General features: G+C 38.5%; 1 protein-coding gene across 1 annotated transcript; it reads left to right on the forward strand.

The window, feature by feature from the left end:
- Positions 1–674: 674 nt before the first annotated feature.
- Positions 675–16,063, forward strand: DCUN1D5 (defective in cullin neddylation 1 domain containing 5). Its single transcript, XM_026109451.2, has 8 exons — positions 675–1,089; positions 3,624–3,715; positions 5,394–5,464; positions 5,818–5,909; positions 11,139–11,247; positions 11,344–11,448; positions 12,502–12,604; positions 13,339–16,063. The coding sequence occupies exons 1-8, from the start codon at positions 1,004–1,006 to the stop codon at positions 13,392–13,394; spliced, it is 714 nt and encodes a 237-aa protein (XP_025965236.1). The 5' UTR covers positions 675–1,003; the 3' UTR covers positions 13,395–16,063.
- The last annotated feature ends 189 nt before the right edge of the window (positions 16,064–16,252 follow it).

The raw sequence follows: 16,252 nt of genomic DNA on the forward strand, positions 1-16,252 counted from the left end.
TGATAATTTTTGATCACGTTGGTGCTTCAGTGTATGTTATTACATCTGCCATGTGGAGTGTGTGGCTTCCGATGCTTTCGTCTGTCAACCAATATGCATTTCAATGCTTGCTAATGTCTCCACTGTTTCTTTAAAACAACAGGCTCTATGCAATGAAAAAAAATCTTTTCCCCTGAGTAGCTGTTCTTTAACTGGGCCACCAGCCAGACCACAATTAATTCAGTCACTAATTAGCCATGTCTGCACCATTTCCGATGCAGGTGACCTAGCTCCATCACGCAGGCTTTTAGCGCCGCAGTCAGCGGCCGCAGTCCGTGCGCAGGGACATTCTCCCATCCATCAGCACACTCTGGGATTTCTGGCGTCGCCCATGGCAGTGTGCTTCCCCGCGCCTGCGGACACCCGCCCGGGGCTCTCCGTGCCCGGGCTTTCTGCAGGCACCACTAGCGGCGGGTTTCGCTCTCCCTGATTTCTCTACGGGTTTTTGGGGGGGGTGACTTGTGGTGAGACGCTCGCTTTGGCCGTGAGCCCGCGCTCCGCAGCAAGGCGCCCCCTGCGCGCTCCCGCGCCCCCTCGGGGCCCCGCGCCGGGCAGCGCGCGCGCCCCCGGCGCCGCCCTTCCGTGCGCGCCCGGCGCGGGAAGAGCTCCGCCCACTCAGGGGCGGGGCCGCGGGCAGGCCCCGCCCCCCGGCGCCGCAGTCACTTCCTGCTCCCCGGCGTCTGCGTCCGGGTCGCCCCGCCGTTCCGCTGAGTGGCCGCTGCCGCTGCTGCCCGGGATCCCGCTGCGCGCCCCGGCGGCGACACCCGCTTCTCGGGCTGCGGCGGGGCCTGGCCGCGGGGCGGCGGCAGCGCGCGGAGGGGCGGGCAGGGCCCGGGCGGGCGGGACGGGGCTCCGCTCCTGCCCTCACCTCCAGCCTCGGGAGGCGGCGGCCGCAGCGCTGAGCCCGGGGGGGCCGCGGCCGAGGGCCCCGGCAGCGGGGCGGGCACCGCCCCGCGGCGGGACGATGCCGGTGAAGAAGAAGAGAAAATCCTCGGGGGCGGCGGCGGCGGCGGCGGACGAGACAGGCCTCAAGAAGTGTAAACTCGGCAGGTACCGTCTCGCCCCGTGGGCAGCTGCCGCCGCTGTCGCGCCGCGCGGAGCGACTCCTGCGCGGGCCCGCGGCCGGCCAGGCCCCGGCGGCCCCGCTGCGCGCGTCGCTTTGTGGCGCGGCCGCTCGGCGCGGGGTGCTTGGGTGCCGGGCGCCGCCGCGGGCCTTGCGGGCCGCAGCCTCGCGTTGGGCCGTTCCCCAAGCCGGGGGAGAGGCGTCGCAGAGCTGCTCCCATTTCCTGCTCGCGTTGCCGCCTCTCGTTACGCGAGGCCGAGCCCCGCGTTTGTCCCCTCGTTCCTCCCGGCCCCTGGCTTCCTATGGGCTGCTCTTCGACATTTTTAAGGTTGTCAGTACCCAGTGTCTACGATAAAACTGTCTTTTTTTTCACAGTGAAGTAGAAGGGGAGGTCAGCATGCTCCAAAGCAAAATCAAGGAAGATTTCATAAATAAATGCAGGAATCCAAAGCATCTTGTTCAACAACTAGCATAAAAAAGATCTCTTATGCCTTGATACCTGAAAATTGCCATTAGAATGATAAAATGTTAATATGGAATAGCAGGAGCTTCCAGTGTAACTTCCCTAAGGGAAATGCATCCCTTCCTAATCTGTTAGAATTTCTTATGTCAGTAAAATAGTGGTTACAACAAACATGCTAAGGATGTAAGAATGGAGAGGACTTGCCAAACCATCACTGCAGGAATGGCTATTGCCAGAAACTGTACCATATGGCCTTTCTCCCACGTTGACCAAACATGAGTTTAGAAGTACTTAGGCTTTCAGTGTGTCGTGACTGTTCCTTTTGCATAACTGTTCTAGAGCTCACTTTTGCCATAGTTAGTGATCTTTTAATTTCAGTGTAAATTTACCTATGGCCAGTTAATAACCATTCTTGTGCCAGCATTATCCTTTATATAATACTTCTCCCTCGTAAGTCTGCTTCATAGTGAGTGTATTTGGAGAGAGCACTTGTCTCTTCTTGTTAAATTGAGCACGCTGAATTCTTCTGTTTTGTATACTGAAAGACAGGCTTTCAGTTTCCCTGCTCATCATAACCCTTCTCTGCATCTGTTCCAGTTTCAGTTCATCTTTCTTGACCACTGGTCACCAAAGTTCTGTCGTCTTAATTTCTTTTGACTTTTAGAAACCTTTTTGAAAGCTCCTTTAAAAAAAAAAAAAACACTACAGGAAGCCAGTAGTCACTGGGCAAAAACTGCAACATAAATAGAAGTTCATAGAAGCTAATCACAATGTTAATGATACGAATATTCTTAATATAGGGCTCATATTCTTTAATAAAACCAATGATTACAATTGTAAATGTGTTGAGCTAGATAAAAACCAGCAAACAACAACATACTGCTTGGCTTTATTTCTTCTTGGTGGCTTGTGATTTTAATGTTAATTTAATAAATGTTAATTTAATAGATGTTTTCTGTTCTACATCTTTATTTGCAGCTTTCATCGCATAAGGCTTCGTCTTAAAAAGTGTTGCGTTCCTAGTGAAGCTTAAAGCAGTACATTGGATAATTCGTTCAGAATCCTTCAGAACTGAACTGTTCTTTTCCTGTTCTACATTTTTCATTTTGAAATTGCAATGTGCATAATTGTAAATCCTCTCATACAGTTAACTTTCACCTCATTCTTAGAAATAATCTTAGCATGTCCTAAAAATGTCACTTGCATTTGGGTAGTGTGCATTGTAAAGGTGCTATAATTCCTTACTGATGAGAAATGCTTTCATGTGGTTGGTGTTTTTACTTGAAGAAAACAGTTATTTTATGTATTCTTTCAAAGAATGATATATTATGTAAATTCACTTCCTAGGTGAGCTGGGTTGTATGTCCTATAATGAAGTCAATAGGGGGAGGCTGTGTGTGCTGAGCAGTTTTGATCTTTCATGGATTGCATGTTAACTGCTCGACTCTTGTATGTATACCAGCCATCCCTAAACATCTATAGAATGTATAGAGATGCAGCTACATGTTTAATGTAAAGAAACAGACTGAGTTTTCATCCCAAATTTGGATGCTTAAATATAAATAGCCTGACTTTCAAATATGTCAAACTCTGCAGCTTCTGTTGACCTAAATGGAATTTGTGCATATTCAGCACTCCTGAAGATCTGGCTGCTTATTAGACACGTAACAAATGCCTGTATATATAAATGTAAGTAGATAAGCAGGCACTTGAGTTATTGTGTAGTAATATTTTGACCATCTGTGTGTGGGTTTTTTGGTTTACTATCTACAAGATAAGAGTACTTCTACATTTCAAAAAATAATAGTTGCAATAAATTAGATCATGAAAGAGTTGTATTCCAAACTAATCTTTATTAGATGAACAAGTGTTGAAGTATTATGACACACAGTTGCCCCTTGACAATTTGAGCCTCAATGTTTATTGTCTGTTGACTTCATGCAACAGTTTACACAGAACTGAAATCCAAATGGCTTATTACCCATTCATACTAAATTAACTTGTTTCCCATTTCTCATATTTAAAATAACACTTCTGTTATCCTTGTGTTTCTATAAGCTATTGCAGATCACAAGCCTCTGGTAAAGTAATAAGTGGAGAGGAACATTTTTCAAGCAAGAAGTGCCTAGCTTGGTTTTATGAATATGCAGGTAATATGTAATGCACTCATATTTAAAATATATGGCTTTGTTTAAAATAAAAAATCAAACACTATTTGCATTTTGCTTTTTCATACTGTTGTAACTGTAGTAAATACATCTGTATTCACATCAGCATAACATGCCCTAAAATTGGTATAGCTTTTACTATGAACTTCTCAGTACCTATTCTTTTGCATGCTCTTTTTTTTACTTTGTGCTTTATAATTTACTGTGGTTTTCTTTAAAATAACTGATATTGCCCTGTAAGGAGTGTTGAACGAGATGAATAGTTCACCTTCTTGATTTGAGAGAAACAATTGGAATAAATTGGGACAGGGACAGATAGCTTATGTAGTAGTTTATTTGCCTACCCTAAATAAATTTTGTTTATAATGAAACTGGAAGGATGATGAAGTAGTTCATGCTTCAAGCCTCTTGTTTTCTTTTTTTTCTCTTGCAAAGCATTAATAGATGCTTGTACTATTTTGCTGTATGAGAATCTGTCCCAATTTTTTTGATATCCCAAATAACGTTTCATTCAAAAGTGTTGGAAGTAGCATCTTTTAAAAAAGTGACAGTTGCTACTGAAGTAATGGATAGTGTCAGTAAATACTCAGTGTTTTATAGAATTTATTAAACAGTCTATTTATATACAAGTAGCAGAATTTGCCAAAAAAATAAATTAGTATGTTATTTCAGAAAATACAGCTTTTACCTTTTACACAGGTAATCATGTTAACATATTTATCCAAGGCGCATCAAAATAGCACATCAGCCGGCATTCTAATAATATGATTGCCCAGCAGGAGTCGTTTTTGGAGTAGGCTTAGCCCTGAAGCCAGGGAGAGATTCACAGAAACAATTTGGTGGATGAACTGCAGAGTGTCTGTATGTGCTTTTTAAATATGCTAGTTCTGCTGCTTTTCGGAGGACATCTTTGTAGTAAAATGGACAAGTGACAGCATAGCACTAACTGATGTGGTCCTATTTAAGTTATCTCTATTTTAGTCATAAGCCTTTCTTCTGCCTTGTATGTGTTTAATGTGTTTAGCCTTTGGGTTATTTTTCTTTGTAATGCTAAGTAATGTGGGGAAAATATTAATTAAAAAAACCCTTATATTATTTGAAGATTCATCCTCTGCTTTTTTAGTGCTAATCCATAATGTTAACAACATTTAAAGGTAAGAGTAATACCTGTAACACTAGAACAGATGGAACAGGATTTTTTTGTAGTCAATAAAAAAAAAGCTATTTGAAAGACATTATGCATACAGTAACTTCAGCAGAGTGTAGAGATACCTAAGTCGTCTTAAAACCAGTTGGCTGCCGCAGTTATGTTGTCATAGCTAAATTACAATAAAGCTCACTGTGGGGCTTATGAAAACTCAGTTAAGCAAAATAAGCTAGCTTGTATGCCATTGTGGGGAGGCTGTTCATAGCATGAAAGTTTGGTTTTAGTTTTGCTTTTAGTTCATAGAGCTACTTCGTATGTGGTACAGGTGTACTCGCATCGCAGTTGCTCTGTTGATTGTGTTCTAACACAAAAACTGCTTACAATTTTAATTCAGTGGAGTTGTTTTTAAAGATAGCTGGTGCAAAATGTAGTCTAATTTTTGCTTGCATGTAACCCTTGCATAAAATTCAAACAGTACTTACATTTTGGTCTGGTTCCTTTTTGGTTTTGAAGGTCCTGATGAAGTTGTGGGGCCAGAAGGAATGGAAAAGTTCTGTGAAGACATTGGTGTTGAGCCTGAAAATGTAGGTTTCTTGCAGTTACTAATATCACTTTAGAGGGGTTGTTGGATTAGATTTAGTTTTATGTGAAACACTAAGTTCAGTAAGCAAAGAATTGTGTATTTTCCTGCTTCTAGGAGCTTTTGCAAGATTTCAGCTGGATGAATCAATTAAGCTTTTATTTTTAGCATAGTGATGCTACATCTTCAGAAACTTAAAGGGAAAATTGCAATAGCTAAATTATTAATTGATGTCTTTAACTGATATAATTGAAATAGACATCTAGAAATCAGCCTGTTATATTGCTTTAGTATTTTCCTCTTACATATTGACTTTTTCTCCTCTCCCCCCCCCCCTTTTTTTTTCCTCTTCCCTAGATTATTATGTTAGTTTTAGCCTGGAAGCTAGAGGCTGAAAGCATGGGATTTTTTACCAAGGAAGAATGGTTAAAGGGGATGACCTCATTACAGTAAGTGTTTTTTATGTATATAATAGAATGTTCAAATTTGTTTGAACCAGTAGCTTAATTATTTTTGCCCCTAGTTGCTTGTGGATTGGTAATAAGATACAGAAGCTCTTGCCTTTAGGTCTGGTCTCAGTCGCCAACTAGAGATAGCTACTGTACTGTTTTTGATCAAGTTGTTAATGTGATGAATTTGCTACAATGGTTAAGTTTAACCTTAATAAATCGGGTTTAGGGATTTTTTTTCTTACAAAAGGTATTTTAAAATGTCACTCTAGTGAACACAAATAAGTAGATTTGTAGAAACCCGCAAGCGTATCTTAGCATTGGTATTCTAGAAAATGATGATTATTTTGTTATTTCATAGATGGTTTACTAGATACCAGTCAGCAACACTTTGTGCTTGGGTTAAATAATGCTTTTTCAGTCTATAAATTACCTTCTTTGTGACTGTCTCACATCCTGCTGTTCGTAGGAATTTCTGGTGGGATAGCACCCTGATTAAGACGTGATTTCTTTAATGAAACTCTCAATTAGCTTTTGCTGAGGCTTGATTAAATTGTTAATTTCTGTTTACTTTGTTCTTCATGAAACTTTTCATGGTACATCAAGATAACATGACTGTGTTAAAGGTGGCTTGTTATGATATTGATTCATTGAATATTAAAAATGTCAGGGACCTACTGCTATAGCTACAGCGTGCTGGGAAAGAGGGGCTGATTTGACCCTTAGACTTGGCATGTGTTTGCCTAAAGAGTTAATAGGTTTGAAAGATTATAATAGGCAGCTACACTTTGATTATCTATGACTACTGAGGAAGTGAGTCTGGTCTGACTCTTGTGCAGATAGTATTTGATTGGGAGTAGGCTTCCAGTGGGTGCCTAGATTGTTTTGTGACTGTCAAAAGTTCTTTAACTTAGAGCTGGAGAGATTCAATTGCCTGAAATTCAGGACTTCAGGGATTAAATTCTACATGCACAGCCCCAGAGTAGAATCAGTTTGGCTGTGTAAATTTTTAGGTGTGGTGAATGGGTATAGTTGGTTCATTCCTCTGAAGTATGTAAAAATTTTTATGCTGAACCGGAAGCTGTCAAGGGCCAGTCAGCCTAGCATACGCTAAACACAAAGATATATGAAATCTGGCAGCTCTTCAGAGCCAACACTTCAGATTTTGTTTCTGCCCAATAACCTGCTGAGGTTAGGATTTTTTTTTTTTAATAATAGAGCTAGTCATGTTCTAACTAAATATATTTAAGACAGAAAATGCGGCAATGGTGTGCATTTTTGTATAAACAGATTTATGATCCAAGCACGTACGTTAGCCCTAAACAGTTAAAAATCTGTGTCTTTTGCCTCCCATGAATGTGATCTAATAACAGTCTGTAGACTAAGCATCTGGGTGAAGTAGTGACACTCGCAGAAAAAAAATCAAGATTCTTTGGCCTGAAAAGAGAACATAAATCTGTAGATTTGTGCTGTTTGGGCTTACTGGGAAGGGAGAGTCATAATATGGGATTCCGTCTGGGATGTGGGAATCTAGTTCCTGTCTGAAAGGTTTAACTGAAGTTTTGAAAGACAAGAGTTTATACTCTGAGAGCAACAGAGTATTATTACAGTCCTGCACAGCAATTTCCTTTTTAATTTTTGCATGAAGAAATGACATTATAATGTAATAAAAGCCCAGTGTGTGTGTGTTAAGTCTGACTTATCACAGAATCCTTGTTACAAAATAGGCGAAATACATACATAGTGTAGTTGTATGAAAAGGGTTGGGTGGGATTTAGCTCCAGAGTAAGATACCTAAACATATGGTGTATATGCAAGAGCTGGATTTCTTAAGCTCTTCCTGAAATCTGTGGAGAACTGGTCAATGCAGTGAAGCCTAAGGAGATACTCCATTTACCCTAAGGCATACATGTAGTGACTTGTCATCTGAATTGCTCTTTAGACTTGGTTGTCTACATCTCTACTAGTTATAATGGGAACACCTAAATATTAGACACCTAAATTTAAGCTATCTGAATACAGATACCAACATTTTGGTGCCTGAGTTTTGAAGTGAAATCCTTCCTCTTTTTTTGTATGTTTTTGATATGCTTAAGTCCTTTAGAGAGGAGGAAAAAAATAAATGTGCTAAGGTATACATTGTCTGTCAAAACTAAGATTGATCAACCAATAGGAAGTAGCAGTTTTTCTGCCACTTAAATAACTTGAGTTGCAAAAGTAAGGGTTCTAGTATATCCTGTTAAGTTGGGTGAATCCTACCTTTTACATATATAAAAGCTCATTGTCTGAATCTAAATTAATCACCTGAAGCACATTTCTCAGTCAGCAGAGAGAAACAAGTATCTCAGCTGGGCAGTTTTTCAGCTACCTCATTAGGATGAAATGAATAGCCCTTGGGAAGTGATTGTTTAATCTACATTTGCCTTAAAGGAAGTGGAGGGTGATTAACTTAAAGCTGAACTTTATGTATCTAAGTTAAAGGAGATGAAACATGCTCATGTGTTTATCAATTGTAGGCTCTGTAGACCTACAAAGAAGAAATGCATCTATACAGCTGAAGTGAAGAAAAAAAGGACTAAAATTCAGAATTTTTTTAAATACCACATAAGTCATTGTTTGAACGAGATAAATACAAACAAACAACTTAGCGTGGAAGGAAGTGAGGTTTATGCAACTGTACTGCCTGAGTGCTGGTGTCTGGGCACTTCCCTCTGGTTGTTTTGAACTTTGGAATTTGAGCCAAATTTTACAGGAAGGTTGAGCTTTTAAAAGTTACTGTGTATAAAATTGTTTTGAAAATGAGTGGCCAGGTAAAGCAGAGAGAGCCAAATTAGATTCCAACTGAGGGAAAGTTAGTATTGATCTCAATTATATTTTTAGGTATAAGAGAAGCCACATAGGCGGGAAAGTAGGTTTTGTAACCTCTGCTGTCTGCAGAATTATTACTAAAAATATATTGGGTTTTCAAATATTATTTTATCTATAAGCTAACACCAGCTCCTTTTCCAATTTTGAATCTTTCTGCCTCTTATCGCCTTTCTTCCCTTTCATTTCTGTTCTAATTTCTGTACAGCAGTTTGCTGTCATTTCACATGTTCTAATTAGAAAGTTGTCCTAGCTTAAAAAACAAGAAAAGAAACAAATACTTAGAATAATCTTTCTAACAAAGTATGGATAAGTTCAGTCATCTTGTTTACAGTGCAGCCACACAAACAGCTAGATAAAGGAGAAATTTGGCAACTTCTTAATACACTAGTGTGAAGGAGAGAATCCATTGCCAGGTGTGGGAATGTCTTAAGTGGCTTTGTTTTATGTAAGTAAGCCTCTGTATTCCTACATCAGGCCTCAGTGATGCTTTTCTGTTTGGATGTGATCTATTTGATTGATTTTTAAATAGACTGAAATAGCTCAAGGATCTTAAAGCTTGGTAATTAGCACATTTTCATACCAACCTTGCCAGGATCACAACTACTTCATTGCAATATATATAGCCAATAATATAATAGATGATAGCAATTTTACGGTGTACTTAAATTTATAATTATTCAATGTTTTAACAAAATATTTTGTAGGAAATGTAAATATATTGAAGTGTGTGTATCCATGGTATGTTAAATAACCTCAGGTCATACTTGACAAAATGTGTGGTAAACCCACTTTAGTTTATGTAATTCATCAGCATACCAACAGCATAAGCATTTAGATTTGTGCTTGATAGGCAGATATCTTCAGGAGTAGAGGATGTTATTGCACTACAAAGGTTTGAACATAGAAAGGAAAGATATGTTTGCTGTAATGGCATTTCATTATTTTTATTCATTGTACTGTTAGATATATTGTTAGCTGCCAATCAGGTGGCTGAAGACAAAAAAATATATTTTTAGGACTATAAATGTGCTCTAAGCTTAGTGGACAAAATTTGTTTTCAACTTAATGCATGGATTACCATAAAATGTATTAGTTCTTGTCATTTAAATATGCAACTTAATTAGCTAATAGTTTTACTTGTTAACATTGATCATAGCAGTTTTACAAGATCTTAGCCCAAGCTACATTTCCAGTGTCACTACTGTTGAGGGTCAGAGCGGCAACTAGCAAATTCAGGATTAAGAAGTACTGGCTGTGGGCAAAGTACAGCATCTTAGCAATGTGTGCTGCAGTACTTCTGAAGCCCTTTTCTTTGGTATTCTGTGACAAGTCTGTAAGGAGGTGTTAAACACAAAGGTGCAGATGCATTCCCTGAGAGGCAGACTGCCAGAAGGCTGGTGCATACACCAAAGGAAGTACCTGTCTATGCCTCCTTTATATTTCCCAGTGTTGCTCCTGTCACACAGGATACAGGGCAAGGTGGAATGTTTCGGGGGGGGGGGGGGGGGAAGAGAGCTTTCAAGGTTTTGTTTTGTTTGTTTTTGAGTCAAAGCCACCATTATATTAAAAGAACAAAATGTGATATAACAACTATTCTTTCAAGTGAGTCTTTCCTGGAGGATTTTCATGTGTCAATTACATTCTCCTGTGCTGGTGTTGGTGAATCTTACTCATTTTCTGTTTGGAAACAAAAATCCCTTCCAAGTAAAATATGTAAAAAGCTGTGGGCATTTTTACCAAAGGGTTATCTCATTGACTAGCAGACCTGTAAATCTGCAGTACAACCTGTGAGTTTTCAGTTGAACAGCTACTGATTTGTCCAAGTGACAGGCTTATCAGAGCTTGTATTTATTAATCCTAAAATGCTAGCAAACTTCAGTAAGTTTTGCACAGTGCCTGCTTAGCCCTACAACTCATGAATATTTACAATCCTGAAGATCCTTTTTGTGCAAAGGGATATGACATAGAGCCCTTACAGCTGGCTTTTGTCACCGTCATGCATATTGAATGCTGTTTTCTTCAAACTTCTGGAATAATTGAAAGATAACATATTGCTAGGCATAAATAAAAATTGCGGAGTATGGCATAAAAAGACTACCTGAGAAGTAAAAGCAGAGGCTTTGTATTGCATAGCTGATACATTAAAAAACATCTTGCTTATGGAATCAAAACGTTCATCACTTCACTAAGTTGCAAATGTTGAGCGTGTTCAATGTTCTTTAAGTCACTTTCATAGTGTTATTCCTCTGTAAATCTGACAGTGGCATTTTGGTGATTTTTAGTTTTTTTACATTTCTTGGCATTGTTTTCACTGTGCAAAAGTTGTTTCAAGCATCTAATACTGTTTTTCTTTATTTTAAGGTGTGACTGTACAGAAAAATTACAGAGTAAATTTGACTTCTTGCGGTCACAATTGAATGACATTTCATCCTTTAAGAATATCTACAGATATGCCTTTGATTTTGCAAGGGTAAGACTCCTGGAATATTAAAGTTCTTTTTTTCAGTTATTCAGTGAGCATGCATTCAAGTGTCATTTATGCTTTTTTATGTTTGTTTAATCTTAGGATAAAGACCAACGCAGTCTTGATATTGATACTGCAAAATCCATGTTAGCTCTTCTACTTGGAAGAACTTGGCCACTGTTTTCAGTATTTTACCAATACCTGGAGGTACACGTTTCCTTGACTTTCTGAACAATGGCATACTGGCCTGTTCTATGAAAAAGTTTCAGGGTTTGTGGTGTTTTGCTCATGAATGTATCCATATTGCTTCTTTTCACTTGGTTGGCATCCTTATGAAACAGTGATATTCTTGTATGTGTCACAGAAATCCTTCTCTGCCTCCCCCTTCCTCCTGCCCTGATTTCTGTCATCAAAGGCAGCTAAAATTTCATCATTATCAGGCTATAAAGGTAAACCTAGAATTAAATAGTAGAGCCCCAGTACTTTCTTCAGCTACGTCTGTGCTGAATTTCAAGTTTGCCTTGAGTCTGTATTAAGGTGACCTTTCAGGATTGTCTGTGAGGAGGAAATTGTGTTGGTGTTTTTCTTTAGTGTATATATACCTGCATTGCTCATGAGCCAGCGCAAATACTTTTATCTGCCTCATTAACCCTTGCTGGTACACCACATGACTGCAGTGCTTCCCTTGAAAGGTAGATGTGATCTACATGTGTAGATACAATATGTAGGTACCTTAAGCTCTGGTTATCTATAGAACATTTAGATCTTTACAGCTAAGCTGCAAGTGATTTTAACCAGCAATACAGATGTGTTTAGCTGGACTGTAGAGCATGCTAGGCTAGAGACTGCTTCACTGCTCTGATTCAAAACCAGGGAACAATGTGATCACACTATATTGTACCCTGGAGAAAAGAAGGTTCTGTAACTGATCATTCTGGAAGTGTCTATCTGAGTGGGCAAGCCCCACTTCAGGGCAAGATGAAAATTACCAGTTCTTGAAGCTTCAGAGTAGTGACTTCTGTATTCCCCTGGTATTTTAATGTTGTTCTGATCTTCTTCCAAGAAACTGCTTAACAGTTTCAGAACTGTGGAAGTATATGTATTGTGTAGTCTTAAAATTGGAAAACCAAGGAAATAAACCGCAGATATTATCCATTAAATTTTTTGTTAGGAACTGACTCACGATGATACAAAAGAAACCAGAAATTATCAAATGTCTTTTGACATTTTAATGTGTTCAAATTAAATTATTTTCCCTAGCAATCGAAGTATAGAGTTATGAACAAGGATCAGTGGTACAATGTGTTAGAATTCAGCAGAACTGTCCATGCAGATCTTAGCAACTATGATGAAGATGGTGCATGTAAGTATTCATAAAATTCGGCTTATTCAACTATTGTTTCACTATTTTCAATATGCACAAAACAGGGGCACGTTAAACTCCTGTAGCAGAAACAGTACTCTAAAATATTTCTTCTTCAACAATGCTTAGAAGAGCTGTCCTGATAACATCTGCTGTTTGAAGGTGGTTGGCTAATTTCAGTAGTGTGTCAGTGGTATGATGGTACACTTCTGCCAACTTATATTCAGGTGAGGACCAAGTGAAGCTACTTGATATATGAAACTATAGACTTGCTGCAAACTTGCATTCTGTAGTAATATATAAAAAATTCTTGTTAAATTATAAGGTAGCTTAACTGCCAGTACTTGGGAAATGGTTGAGTCTGAACTCTATCTCTGGCTGCTAGTCAATTATATTACAATTGTATTTCATGAGGCATCTGATCTCATTCTGTGTTTAATTATGAGCAGTTTTTAAAGCTCTAGCAAGAAGGAATTACTTGCTCCAGTTTGCAATATAACCTTATTGTGAAGTGAACCACACAGAAGACTTAATCTGCCAAATGAGTCAGGAACATTTTTTTTCATAGTTCCATGTAAAGTGTATTCATGTAGTGTTTTGCCACCTTTGGTTTGAAATGACTGTAGTTATCTTTTGAATTTTCATAAGTATTTGACCATATGGATTGACCTTCATATATGAAGAAAACACATTTTAAATATATTTTTAAATATAACTGTGTCATGCATTTGCAGGGCCTGTACTTCTGGATGAATTTGTTGAATGGCAAAAAGTTCGTCAAGCGTCATAGCAAGAACAATTCAGAAGAAAATGCAAAAGTTTTTTGATGCCCGCCTCTACACAAACTAATGAGAACAACAAAGGATTGCGTTTTCATTCTTATGAAAGACTTTACAGTAATTTTTTTCCTTTTCTAAGGAAGTTTTCTTGTTACATGTGATATGGGCATTGAACCACACCTCTTCTGAGACTGAAAGTTGGAGTTTTTGTTTTGAGTCTTATGTTTATAGCATTTATTTCAGAACAATAAAGATTCAGATTTGTGACAAAGGCCTAAAAGTGAAGAATGTCCCTTGAATGTGAGTGTGGTGTCTATTTTTAAAACCAAATCTTTAAGATTATCTTTCTCAGAAGTGCCCTTTGCTAGGAATTTTTGAGACCTTAAAAATGCTTAACTGGCACTGTTGTTTGCTGATGGTATGACTGTCTTGTGTGACAAATGTTAGAAAGAATGACTGATTTTTGAGCCTTGGGTGGGGGCATGCAAATTTGCATATTAAGTATTGGTCATGGGTTATGCCACAGTTTTCCACTCCTTGTGGAGATAAAGGCCTTAAATTCATTTTTTGTTCAGTACCCACCCAGTGGCATGGCATTTGATGGCAGACCCTTTTAAAGCAGAAAGATATGGAGCATATGGCTGCATATGCAGTATGGCTGAAAACTAATTGCCTGTACTTCAGATGATGAACATAAATACTCTTTGGTACACTAAGGCAGCTTCAAATTCTTACTACAATTTAGACTTTGGATTTCTTTGTATAAAAAGTGCAATTTATATTTTAAAAGGGAAAGCTGGAAAGACGTTCAAGGCTAGCTTTGCTTCTTATGTGTTTTAGACTGGAAGCATTCACAGCATGATTTTTTTAATCACCCTGGAAGTATTGCGTAATGTAAGGCCAAAAGAGACAATTAAATCCTTCACATTGGACCTGTGTATAACAGGCTATAAATTTTAACCCAGTTACTCATGTATTGAGTCCAATAAGTGCTATGGTTGCCCTTTTAGGCACCCTGTATTGGTGGCAACCTTTAAATGCAGTACAAGTTTGTTCTCTACCTCCCTGCCCAAGAGGCTGAGTGCCACTCTTGAGGAGGAAAGAGATTTTAATGAGTAAGTGTGAGAAATTCGAAGTAAAATGAGAAAAACAAGCATTTCTAACTCCTAATTTATTATATGATTATATTAATTAGACTGTGATAATGCCATGATACTCCAGTCACTTATCAAGGCCTTGGTGTGCCAAATGTTTCAAGAGCTTGAAAAAAGAATAGACAATATAAGCTAGGCATGACTTGAAGATCTTTGCCTCAGGGAAATGACTTTTGTTTTGCACATCCGTTATTCAGACTAACAAGCATAAGTTTTCCTATCTTTAAGGAAGACTTTATTCCCAAGATCAATAATTACTTCACAGTGAGGATAAAGGAGGGGTAAGGAGAAAGAGGAGGGAAGAAATAATAGTAAGAAGTGGGACAAAGTTGTAGTGTATGTCCCCGTTCTTGTTCTATTAGAAAGAAATGCTCTTGCTACTCTCCAGAGTAGCTTGCTGTTCAGGGTGCAGGAGGTAATGCCAGTCAGTGGTGATCCATGGGCAGTTTTACAAGTCACTGGATAGTGCAGTTAAACATTGGAAGTTTGGTTCTGCCTCAGTGGTAAAGAAGTATTGAAACAGAAATCAGCTGAGAAACTTTGAGATAGCTGTGCTTGTACAATGGCTAGTGTCTATGTGCATGCAAACACATGCACTAAATATTTTTCCAGCCTTTCTAAATAAAGTACTTAATTTTAGACCTCATGTCAACTGCAACAGTTCTCTTAAATATGTTACCAGTTATCCATTTGCATTGCTGATAATTCTGATTTCACCCCTAACAAGAGTGCCTTTCATTTGGAAATTGCCCTATAAACCTACAGAAAATCAGTGCCAGAATGAGAGTAACTTCAAGAGTCCCAAGATCCACTGGTAGAGTAAGGTCCTAAAATGCACAGGATAAAGATCTACCAAATAACTTATGTCAAGGAAAGTATTGCTGTATACTAAATCCCTGCAAGGGCACTGATCCTGAAATGACTTTCTAAAATTCACTGCAATGGCTATCCCTGCTTAGTATGTTTAGTCCCTGTTATACCAGGAAAGTCTCTTTCCAGAAGTTTTGAAGTACAGGTTAGAAGTTGAACATTTTATAGTGTGATTTAAAAAAAAAATCATCTTTTTTAGGTAATTGCGAACTATTGTGAATTCAATTTAAACCGGTTGGTCCTAGAGGATGGTATTAGTGTCTAACAGTAGGAGTGATGCATCTACAAATCCAAGGTGGTCAAGTACTTACCGTTAAGGTATAGGACACTCTGTGATGTATCATTTGTATCTCTGTTAAGGTTTTATCAGTATTCCTATAATAAATCCATGTTTCAGGGATTTATGACTTGGTTGTGTGTGTGATTGAAAATCATCAGTTACTGTAAAACTTTGACTGGGAATGAATGTATTTAAACTACTTAAAATCAATATAGTTTTTCAAATTTGAATGAAATAGGATTTTAAGTTATGTTTTTGTGCTCAAAACTGCAATCAGATTTATTGTTTAAATGTGAACTAATGGCTTGTACAGTTTCATTGTGAGCTGGTCACTTTTATTAGCTGTCTTTTATTAAACCATCTTACAGCTTACTGTGGATAAGTGCCAAAAGCTATCTATTTATTTCTTTTTTAATTTTGTGCATCTCCACAAGCCAAAATCAAGTTCAGCTAAATGCTTTCTTTAGCCTTTGAATTTTAATTTTGCTTTGCTCAGGTGCATTTCAGTCTATTGAATTAAAAAAAAAAAAAGTGACACCTTATTTTCAATATTTTAAAAAGTTGA

The sequence above is a fragment of the Dromaius novaehollandiae genome, chromosome 1 (genome assembly GCF_036370855.1).
Source record: "Dromaius novaehollandiae isolate bDroNov1 chromosome 1, bDroNov1.hap1, whole genome shotgun sequence".
Lineage (NCBI taxonomy): Eukaryota > Metazoa > Chordata > Aves > Casuariiformes > Dromaiidae > Dromaius > Dromaius novaehollandiae.

Excerpts from the sequence above, each read along its gene's own strand:
- DCUN1D5 (XM_026109451.2), top strand. The coding sequence starts at position 1,004 with ATGCCGGTGAAGAAGAAGAGAAAATCCTCGGGGGCGGCGGCGGCGGCG. Across the intron at positions 5,465-5,817 it reads TTGGTGTTGAGCCTGAAAAT|ATTATTATGTTAGTTTTAGC; the intron begins GTAGGTTTCTTG and ends CCTCTTCCCTAG. Across the intron at positions 11,449-12,501 it reads TATTTTACCAATACCTGGAG|CAATCGAAGTATAGAGTTAT; the intron begins GTACACGTTTCC and ends TATTTTCCCTAG.